General features: G+C 42.9%; 1 protein-coding gene across 1 annotated transcript; it reads right to left on the bottom strand.

Moving 5' to 3' along the window:
• recql4 (RecQ helicase-like 4) lies at positions 1–11,300 on the bottom strand. Its single transcript, XM_053446689.1, has 28 exons — positions 10,831–11,300; positions 10,039–10,072; positions 9,811–9,908; positions 9,464–9,610; positions 9,188–9,348; positions 7,727–8,780; positions 7,537–7,619; positions 7,345–7,444; positions 7,073–7,259; positions 6,764–6,874; positions 6,359–6,526; positions 6,171–6,263; positions 5,938–6,074; positions 5,755–5,838; positions 5,223–5,411; positions 4,702–4,884; positions 4,394–4,592; positions 4,054–4,247; positions 3,675–3,758; positions 3,432–3,569; positions 3,189–3,308; positions 2,815–3,070; positions 2,450–2,579; positions 2,180–2,346; positions 1,928–2,105; positions 1,548–1,701; positions 1,342–1,450; positions 1–327 (listed from the first exon to the last, which is right to left on the bottom strand). The coding sequence occupies exons 1-28, from the start codon at positions 10,912–10,914 to the stop codon at positions 206–208; spliced, it is 4,764 nt and encodes a 1,587-aa protein (XP_053302664.1). The 5' UTR covers positions 10,915–11,300; the 3' UTR covers positions 1–205.
• Positions 11,301–11,306: the final 6 nt, after the last annotated feature.

Below are 11,306 nucleotides of genomic sequence, written 5' to 3' on the forward strand. Positions count from 1 at the left end.
TAGAAAAATATATTTTATTTAATTACAAATCACACAGAAAAACTTGTACGTGTGTACAAAAACACAGAAAACAGCAGGAGTTAAATGATCCATCAAGATGGTGTCCAGGTGTTTTATGGTAGAATTGATCCAAAACAAAGCTGTGTGAAAGTGCACGTCTGTGTTTTTGCATTCTCAGTATGCATTTCTGTCCATTTCTGGTCAGTTACTTGAACTGTATGATTTCCTGAATGGCCAGTCTGATGAGCTGGTTGAAGTCGAACTGAATGTACTTCCTCCAGTAACGTCTGTCTCGGCCGTAGGTCATGGCAGGATAGCACGGACTGCCTGAGAAACAGAGTTCAGCTCAAGTAAGTGTGAAGTCGTTACTTTAGGTATAAATCCTCATTCACAGGTAATGCACAACTGGGCAGGAATTGTGGATTGGTTACCCCTGACTCATCCTTACTGACAATCCAGGGAGATAAGGGCAAGGTTAACTTTGTTGGTCCTTTTCAACCTTCATGACACAATGTTACATTACAATGAGCTTCTATTTTTTTTTCACGCATACCTGCACGCCTTCGGTTTGCCATAAAATAAACCAAAAAAGCTGTTAAAGACCTGAATGAATTCTTCCTCATTCTACACAGATCCTCAAAAAGTTGCACAAACGTAAATATTTGTATATTTTAGAAGGTGGTAATAAATAAGTGGATTGTAGTGATATTTCAGGGAGTTGTCTTCAGTTTCATAATCCGGTCATTCAGCCTGTTTAATCCTCTGAGACGTGGTAAAGGCCAGTGGAGATGTGACCAAACCTTCTTAGTTTAACGTGTTAACAGTTAAGAATGGACAGTGAAGTTTGGGAAAGTCTGCACCAGGTGAGACAGAGCGACTGAGTTTGTGTGTGTATGGGACGGATTGATAGGGAAACCAGTGGGCGTGTGTGAAGGTGGTTGTGTATCGTCATTTTGTAAATAAATGTTTTCATAATGAGACGATATAATCTTTGGACCCAGTTTATTTTTTCAATATCCTCTAATCAGAGCTCAATTATACTATAAAAATGTCAATGTCAATTATTTTCCATTAGTCCTATAGCGCCCTCTAGAGGTCCAGAGTTCCTGTGGTTGATTCCTTGGATCAGGTAGGGTTAAACCGGTGGTCTGCTTTCCAATGGTTAAATGAGAGCATTCGCTCAATGGGGAAAAATTCAACATTCACCAATTTCATAACAAGGTGAAACAAAATCAGGTAAATGTGCAGCCAACTGAGAAAGTTGTTAGCACCAGCGCTACTTGTGGAAAAGTTAGTGTGAATCCCGGTTTATGTCAGAAGTACATGTCCCTGTGCTCTCACCTATGCCATGGAGGATTCTGGCTACAGCTCTTCCAGAAAACTTCTCGTCGCTCCGGTTGTTGAGGAAACTTCTGATGTCTGCTCGGATCTGATTTTCCCAGTCCAACAGCTACAAAGACAAATCAACAGGTAAACCAGAACACTCAGAGCATCTAGGACACAAATTCAGCTCATACGGCGGATATGTCGGTCCTGTGTGTTTTTACTTTGTATTTGTCGAGCTCATCGATCTCCAGTGTTTTGAGCGTGTGCTCTCTGTCTCGCCGCTTTTCAAAGTATTCAGAGAGGAGGCTTTTCAGCTTCAGACTGCGTTCTGCATCCAAATCATCCACACAGGACATGACGCTCTTAAAGGCAACACTGCAACAAAGTGCACACACACACAGAAACACACAGAAATCAATCAAGGTACCTAAGTGATAGATAGGTGGGATTTACTAAATTAAAACAGATTAGAAAATATCAGTCAAAGAACCGAATAAAACTGTAACCATCCAAGACAACTGCCAGCACCAACATCCCATTAAAAGATTTTAATTTTTTTTAATTATTTTAAGGTTTAAGTAATCGTAAAAACAGTGTTTACCTCTTGAAGGCCTTAAAACAGGCAGTCAGCTGGTAGAGCTGCGTCGTCTCTTGGTCCTGCACTCGATTATAGAGGAACTGACAAACTCTGTCCATCTCCTCGTCGCTCAGGTCGCCGAAGGAGCGGAAGTAGAAGGACGGAGAGGAGAACTCCACGTGGATGCCGCTACGCCCTCCAGCTGTAAAACAAACATTTATGATGAAACTCTGCAGGAAAAATATGTGAATATTTTTTAATAGTTCAAAAACGCACCCTTGCTGGTGCTCCACTGCAGCTGCCTGAGTCCCCTCTTCACAACAGGAAGCTGCCATCCCATAGTGTCCGCAACCTCCACCACGTCAAACTCCAGCTGATCACATGACTCCACTCTCTGGCCCGCCATCCGCCTTCTGGCCAGAACCACCGCGACCGGAGGACAGCTGTGGAGAAGAAATAAAGAGAAGTAAATTCAAGCTGACCTGATTTCAACCAATTTTTCACACTGTGCAATCTAGTGCAACAGAATCTCTTAGCATTTCATACATTTTTGTGATTTTCTGGAGGTGTCTCGGTCCATCATAGCAGCTGACTTTACACACAGACAGGGTGGGGTGGAGGAGTTCCACGAAGCGCTGAGGATGCAGCTCCAGATAACAGAGCAGAGTTTCCACACCTGACACACACACACACAGAGAGAGCGAGAGAGAGAGAGACAGCTTCAACAATTAGGATTTACTCCACTTCTTAGGACTTATCTTGTGCTTGTCCTCTCAGTTGTTTATCTTATTTTTATATAAATAAATAAAAACTAATACATTAATACTCTGTCCTACTCTCGATTATACTATTTATTTTTTGTTTGGATTGACCTTTGCTTCATGTAAATACTCTTGTGTGTTTCTACTCACCTTCCTCTGTGATGTCCAGAGCCTCCACAGTCTCTTGGATGGGAATCGCTCTCTCGTGCGTGTGACACACTCGCTCTCGGGGCCAATCCCTGGTCTCTCCTCGGTCGTCTTTCAGCCCATCGCCGGCTGCCTTCCCCTCCACACACAAACCATCAGCTCCCTCATCTTTTACTGCCTGCTCCTCTTGGCGCTCCTCCTTTTCCTTTCCTTCATCTCCGTCTTCCTGGATTGGTAACGGACCGGGTTGTGACGTCTCCTTAAAGTGAAAACAAGGTCTTGTGATCAAAATGTTAACTTCAGTTTCAGCCATGTTATTGTCTTTTATTGGGGCTGAAATGGTGAAAAACAAAGAGAAAACATTAAATTGAATGAACCTGTGCAGCAGCAGGTTTTGGTTTGTCTGTGTCTTCTACGTCCTGCTGAGTAGGAGGGTTCACGCTGATCTCCTGATCACACACATCCATCATCTCCAACAGATCTGAGTCATCAATGTCCTACACAGTCAGAGAGACGCACCATGTTACTTTACAGAAAGTTTCAGTTGAATGGATTTAACACTTATTGGAAAAGCATGTAGACCACAAACACACACACGTACATGTAAAAGTGGGAGTTACCTTGATGAGCGCCTGTTGTTTCTGGTGTATCTGTTTACATTTACATGGAGGGAACACTTTCTGGACCAGCCTCTTCACTGTGTAGTGGTCCACTGTGTCCGCATAGATGTGACGACGGAGCTCATGGAGGTCTCCACCCTTCACAAAAACACACAGGCGAATCAGTGAATTGATTTATACGTAAGTGAATAAAAAGACAGAAGATTAAGAGACTCCTTCCTAACTGAATTATTGAATTCTCACCTCAGGGTCCAGGAAGAGGTGACAGTGGGCCGGTTCTCCGTCTCTCCCTGCCCTCCCAATCTCCTGCACGTAGCTCTCAAAGCTCTGGAAAAGCAAGCACCAGTCAGGGAATGTTGATGTAGACGTGACATGGAAAACAAAATTCTGTATTAATGGAGTAAACTGTTAAAAGGTAAAGCAAACTAACTGTCTAGAAAACAATGAGTTCGGTAGCTGTTCCAGAATTCAGGTTTTTATTGGAAATGGAAACTAGTTGATTTTATAGCTTTTGGTTATTTTCCAAGTTTGTGACAAGCACCATTTAAAATCTCTCTATCTACGCTCTATTTTAGTTTTTAGCAACAAAGTTTGAAGAGCCACTGATTCGGAAACAACCCACCTTTGGCATGTTGTAGTGGATGATACCACGAACATCAGATTTATCGAGGCCCATGCCAAAAGCAACAGTGGCCACCACCAGTCTAAGCTCCCCGCACATGAAGTTGTTCTGGACACGACGGCGCTCAGAGGCTGACAGGCCGGCGTGGTACGTCTCGGCCTGCCACTTCAGCGGCTTTCGTATCTTCTTCCTTGCTGAATACAGACGAAAAACAAGAGACGGTAACAGATTTTAAATGGATTAAATTATGTTTTTGGCTGATGTTATTAATCTCTATCCTAAACCTTTACTCAAACATTATTCTCACTTGGTTTTAATGACAAATACGAATGGCTCTTACCAAGGTCTTTCTTCCTCTGTGCTGCAGGGTTGGTTTGTGTCTGGCTGCTGCTGCTTTGTTTGTTTTCTTTCAGCAGCACCCCCTGCAGGCAGGTCCTGAGCAGCGCAGACACACGAGCAGTCTCCTCTCTCCTGGTGCAGTAGACGATGATGGAGTCCAGACAACCAAAGCGGTCGCCTTTCAACAAGGCCACTAAAGACTTCAAAAACAAATAAAGAAAAGAGGAACAAGAAGAGTTAACAAATTAAATACATAAACAGACACAAGTGGGAAGATGGAGTCCTTGGCCAAAATGTAAATCATCCTACCTGATCCTTGTCTCTATCCATGGACACAGACAGATACAGGTTGTTGGGCACTGCTGCAGATCGGACTGCGATACCCTCCGGATCGGTGATGTCCAGATGCATAGCGATGTCCACAGCAGTAGATTGAGTGGCCGTGGCAGTGAGTCCCAGCAAGCACTGCACTCCCAAACGCTCCCTTAGTACCTGAAAATATACAAAAATCACAAACCTGCCTATGACGCTCATCACACAAGTGCAGGGATAAAGTAATAAGAATATAAATCAATCAGAAATGTTCCCATACAGGTGTGCTGGAATATTTTCTTGAAAACTCTCTACCTTAATTTGGTGACTAACTTGAAATAATATTATTGTAATCACATGTACGTTTAAATACTTTAGTGCATTCTATTGTAATATTCAGATGTTGTTTTACCATTAAATTAACTGAAGCTGGTCTAAAACATGGAATATGGGCTAACCTGCAGTCTAGTAAACACAAACACACACACACAAACAAACACACACCAACACGCACCCACCTTGCACAGCCTCAGGTAACACGGTCGGAAGTTGTGTGACCACTCAGAGACACAGTGAGCCTCGTCTATACAGGCGAAGGCCACAGGAGGGAGCTCCTGAGCAGAGGGTAGACACCCTGTACCTGAACGACCTCCACCAACCAGAGCCTCCGGTGAGAGGAGCAACAAACACACCTGGCCGGACTTCACCTGGAGAAACAGAGAAGAATGTATGAGGGTTCACACTCAGGCCAAGATTTCACACAGCTTTACTGTACTGTCAAAAAACTGCATATCAAACAACGTGGATGACAACTGGGCGAACTTCATCTTGTGAGGATTTGACATTAACGACAGTGATTGACACTCACAACTACACTGTACTGAAAAGAGAATAACACTAGATGTCAATGTACTGGCTTAGACCTTCTATTAAGACCAGTTTGTGAGTTTATCAAGAATCTTCATACACAATTGAGAAGAAGAGGAAGAGATGAAAAGGAGATAACAGTAAACTTGCTACTCAACTGTGGAGGTTCCTTATGTGTGTTACCTTTTCTATGGCAGCTTCCCTCTGTTTCATGGACATGTTGGAGTGGATACAGGCGGCCTTCAGACTGGCGGGCAGACCAGACACCTGGAAACACACATGAAGTGAGTGTCAACTGCATCACTGTTTAAAATAAGGGATTAGATTTGCTCCAATCTGTGAATTAAAAAAAAGTATATTTCTTACCTGATCATCCATGAGTGAGACGAGAGGTGAGATGACCAGGGTGATGGATTTTGACCTCTGAGCGTAGAGGTACGCTGGAAGCTGATAGCACAACGATTTACCCATTCCTGTTGACAACACTACCAGGGTAGAGAGACCTAAAGACACAGAGAAGAGAGAGAAAAACATGAATACAGGTGATAGGTACACAGATAAACTATAAACAGAGCCGGTCTGTGTTGTGTGAGTTGTACCTGACAGGATCCTCATGATGGCCTCCTCCTGTCCTGGTCTGAACGACTCATAGCCGAGTTCTTTCAGAGCAGCATGCACATCAGCAGGTGTCGCTTAAGACATGTACACAGACAGAGTTAACTTTTGAGAAAATCACTTTGTTTCTATTTACCATGTAACCTAATATGGAGGATTAATGTGTGTTTACCCTGAACTTTTCCATCCTCTGTGAGGGGATAGAGCGGTTCCATCGGTGGCGGAGCAACAGGCCGCTCATAATCAGGACGGATCACTTCCAACAACACGTCCTCTTTATGCTTAGGATCCGCTTCACTGTCCTGGTGCTGTTGGTCCTCATTGACACTAGGGGGGGACCCTGCAACACACACACACACCAGGATTCACACAAACATAACAAAAACAAAAGTGTGTATGATATCGGGAATAAAATGTCTTCTGTTTGTAGCAGTGTTTTTCAAAAGTTTGGATAAAGTAGTTATATGGATTTATAAATAAATCCATACCTGCCTGCACACATTTATGTTAAGAAAACAACAAAACCAGACAAACTGTATAAAGTATTTATATAGACGAAGCAAAGTTCAGGACGTACCAAGTGGCTGAGGTCGCAGGGTTCCAGTCGCCCTGGCCACCTCCTCCAGAGTTGGAAGTTCAAACGGTTCCTCTGCAACTGCATCGTCCACTGGAATAGGAGGGGGGGCAGCTACACAACAGAGTTCAGAGGTATTTAATGTTCGTCAGTTCACGTAGGTGATGAGGACAGGACATGGGTAAATCACGCTAAGTTCTTTCGTGTGCTCGCTAAATTGCAATGTGAAACCAACCGGATCAAATGTTAACAAATGTGAACCGTGGTCTAGATTTTAGTGGTAAGTTGTCATGTGTGAACGTTCCCTGTTACCTGGTCCTTTGCAGTCCATGGCCCAGTGTCCAGTCCCGTTGCACTTGTAGCAGGTGTCGGTCTGGCGACTGAACCCCCCTCCTCTCCCCCCTCTAAAGCCTCCTCTCCCTCCTCCTCTCCCTCCTCTGCCAAACCCTGCACCTCCACCGAAACGTTCACCTTTCAGCTGGAACTTCTGCATGGACATCTGAAACATACACCACAGATTCATGACCCCACGAAAACACAATATCTTACGCACACACACACAAAAACACTTGTACAAAATGTACCTGCTTGCGTAGACCGAGCCCTCTGAGTGCGTAACCTTTGACATGAGATTTCTTCTTCAGGTTTATCTTCACAAAGTTACCCTCTCCACCTTTCACGCCTCTGTCAAAGTAAAACAAAAATCATTTTTCTACAGGCTGCAGATAATCATGCTGCATCACCATTTTGCAGCACGTGGTCATGTGTGATCTTACTTGGGTTTCACAGGCTGACTCTGACACATTCTCTTGGTCAGAAATTCCTCATCTATTTCCCCCATCAAGTTCTCCTGGGGCGCCTTGATGAGAAAAAGACCCCATATAATTATTACCATTTAATGAATTAGTACAAAAATCATATGACACGACAATATGCTCAATGATAAACATTCATTTAGCTCCTTACTTTTTGGGGTTCCTTGATTGGTTTCTCTTCCTCCTCTCCATCTTCCTCTACCTTTTTCTTGGTTCTCCTTTTTTTCCCTCCTTCTCGAGATGGGCTGGGGTTCAAATCAGAGCTCTCCTCTTTCTTTTTCACACTCCTCTTCTTTTTCACTCCTCCCTCTGTGTCGTCTCCCTCTCTCTGCCTCTTCCTCCCTCTCTTCTTCGTACCTTTGGCCTTGGGACTAGTCTCACCCTCATCCTCTAGTGTTGGAGGTGGTGTCGGCTCTCTTTGCATTTCCTCATCTCTTTTCTTTGTCTTTTTTTCTTCCTCTCCTCCTTTGCCTTTTTTGGCGGGTTGTCGAGCAGCTTTTGGAACAACATCATCACCTATTTCATCACCATTATTGCTCTTAATGCCTTCATCTCTTCCTGGGGCTGTCTCCTCTCCTCTTTCTCCCTCTGCAGCTATTTCTCCTTTATCTACTATTTCACCTCCTTGCATTTCTCCTTGTGGTTCCCTCTCTTCTTTCCTCTCTGCCTGTACCTCCTGGTTGCCCGCTGCAGGCCTCTCCTCTGCCCCAATCTCCCCAAACACCTGACACCTCTCCAGCCACTTGGTGTTGACAGAACTCAGCCTGCTGACAGGAGAGGGCCTTCCTTCGGGGCCGTTAGCTGCCATTCCTCCTCTGAAACCTCCAAGAAACTGGCGACGTGGAGTTACTAATGTTTCAGAAATAGATCCTTTGACTGAAGCTCCAATACTGTCGTTTAACTTTCCTGGTGTTCTAAAGCCTTCTCCGGAGGTTTCTTTGTGATGTGGAGGAGACAACGACAAGACAGAAGATCTGGCTGAAGAGGGACGGGGACTAGAGCCATTTTGATTTTGTGAGCTAAGTACTGTGCTGGTACTAACCCTACTACTTATATTACCTATTTTAGTAATACTACCACTACTAGCTGCATCTGAAGGTTCATCACTAAACTCTTTAACAAGTTCAAAAGGTGTAAACAGCTCCTCGGTTTCCTCTGATTGTTGGATCTTTGACGCCAGAGACCCCAGGCAAGTCTTTACTCTTCTGTGAACAAAGAAGGATTCACACAAAACTGGTTTACAGGCTGTTCTGTTAAAATGAAAAAGGAAATACAATAATATGGAATATGGTGTAATAGCTGGGATGGAGAATTCCGGAAATTCTGCAATTTACAATATGGTAGACTTAAACTATTTCATCAGCTGTTTAAAAATCTCCATTTTGTAAAATAAGAATAAAATATTGGTATAATAATTATTATTAACACATAGGTCAAATTTACACTTATAATCAAAAATACAACTATAGTATTACAATATATAAAAATATACAATAATACAAATCATGATTATTTAAAGACCAAATTGCAATGCACTCCTTATTTGGTTACACGTCTTTAATTAATGCAGTGATAATATCGGGATTCCATTGAAATACTTTAATTGCATTACCTCGGTGAAAAGGGGCTGGAGTCAGGGTCAGTGAATTTTGCCTTGTCAGTGACAGCAGCAGCAGCAACAGGGCTGCTGGTCGCACCACTCTGTCGACTCTTTAATAAGTTCAGAGGAATTCGACCAGGAAGGACCGATCTCCTCAGAGAGACGGGTTTCTCCTGGAATAACAACAGGAAATCATTACATTGGTACTAAAGCTAAATTTACTGTTGCCATGAACATTTAATCTCTATTTTGGTTCCGCAAATCTTGTGGTGTTGTTGTGTGTCTTACCTTACTGAGTTCAGCCAGGTTCTGTTTAAGCTTTAGCCCATAATATTGGGACGAGGCCATGAGATTATCCCGGTCCTCAGATGTCAGTTTGGGACTAGACACGGGCATCATACTGCGATTCAGATGAGCACCCCAGCAGTCGGACTTCTGAATCAACAGACGACACACAAACCATAACAGTAAACAAATTAGACAATATTTCATAGTATAACTTCTGCCAACTAAACAGTTCTAGTTTAAATTCTGCACGGGGCAGATCTCTAATGTCTTTATATTAATGGATGACTTTTTCACTTTATATACATTCATACAAAATAATAAGTGACACAAATACTCTTTGCACTAACCTCAGCTGTAGTTTTACACTGTTCATTGCGTTCGCCGGCTGCATCACCACCGCTGTTCTCTTTGGCTAGTTTCAAATCGCGATATTCTTTATACAGCTCTGAAAACACACTCACACACAGAGAATGATTAACTTCGGTCTCTGAACAGATGATTTAAGCAGCAGTTGAATGACATGCAAGGTTCAAGGAAAATAAATGTTATAATGCAAATGTAAGGTCAGCACTCACTCCTGGTCTCTTCTGGAGATTGATCAACATCCTCCTGAAAAACAGAGGTTTTGAAATTCATGTTTGATTATTGTTCCCCAAGAAATTCATTTGAATGTAAATATGCTTCCGTAGTTTTTCTATTATTAACATTGTATGCTTTGTTTCTAGTTACATTTTATTGTTCAATTGTATATTTTAAGCCATCATTTCAATATGGTGTTGTACTTTAATTGTACTGCTGTAGGTAAAAGTGTAATTTCATGAAGTTCTACAAATTTACAAATTCGCCGATTTTTTTAAACTAAAACTTCTGTTGTCTGAATTTGACCGGCTACCTTCAGGCAGACGTTACAGAGCCAAAACCAACGTCCATCCCACAACTCAATAAGGAAACATCTGGAGTATGAGCATGTATCTCAATGACCTTTGCTCTTTGTCTGGCACACTGTTTTGGGGTTTTAAAACCAGTTTTATTTAGTTAGTTTAGTATACGTGTTTTTAGCTCACTTTTATTCTGCTGTTTTATTATTCTGGGTCTTTACACTATATGTCCTAATGTACTGTTCTCCAGCTGCTGAAGCACTTTGACCCGAGACAAATGTCCCCATTGGGTCAATGAAGTCTATTTGATTTGATCAAACTAAGACAAGTCAGATTCTAAATCGTATTGAAAACCACTGGAGTGGAGGCCCAGTGCTTTACTGTCACGGGCAGAGGAAGACAGTCCCTGACACTATCTGCAGCTGAGCAGAGACATGTTTATATGTGAATACACTCATATTACACACATGTATATATACTGGAAATCACCTTGTTGGGTTTCCTCTGGTGCTGCTGGACGAACTCCTGCTCCCAGTTCTTCAACAGCAGCTTCAGCTCGTTGTAACGACCCATGCTGTCTCCGGGCTGGATGTGAAATCTCCTGACAGCTTTAACCTCTCCCTTGTGTTTGAACACGTTCCTGTAGAATCTGAGGCTTCAGGCGGCAGCTGCATCAACACGAAGGCTAACAAGGTCCCTGTTCGTGTTGTTGTTGTTTTTACATCGTAGACATTAATGTGTTAGAAGCTGTGACTTAACGCAGCTTCTTTTCTCTCTAATAATAAATAATAAATTCACAGCGCCATCAACAGACCCGCTTTTTAATTCATAATAAGCGCCGGAAAATTCAGTGAGCAGCCACTTCCGCTTTGTGATGTTTACGATCTTCCCGCGCCGGTGTCGTCACAAGTCGTGTTGCCATGTCCTTTCGTTCATCCCCCGATCTCACCCCAAAAAACACGCAC

Source organism: Pleuronectes platessa, chromosome 18 (assembly GCF_947347685.1).
Source record: "Pleuronectes platessa chromosome 18, fPlePla1.1, whole genome shotgun sequence".
NCBI classification, from domain to species: Eukaryota; Metazoa; Chordata; class Actinopteri; order Pleuronectiformes; family Pleuronectidae; genus Pleuronectes; species Pleuronectes platessa.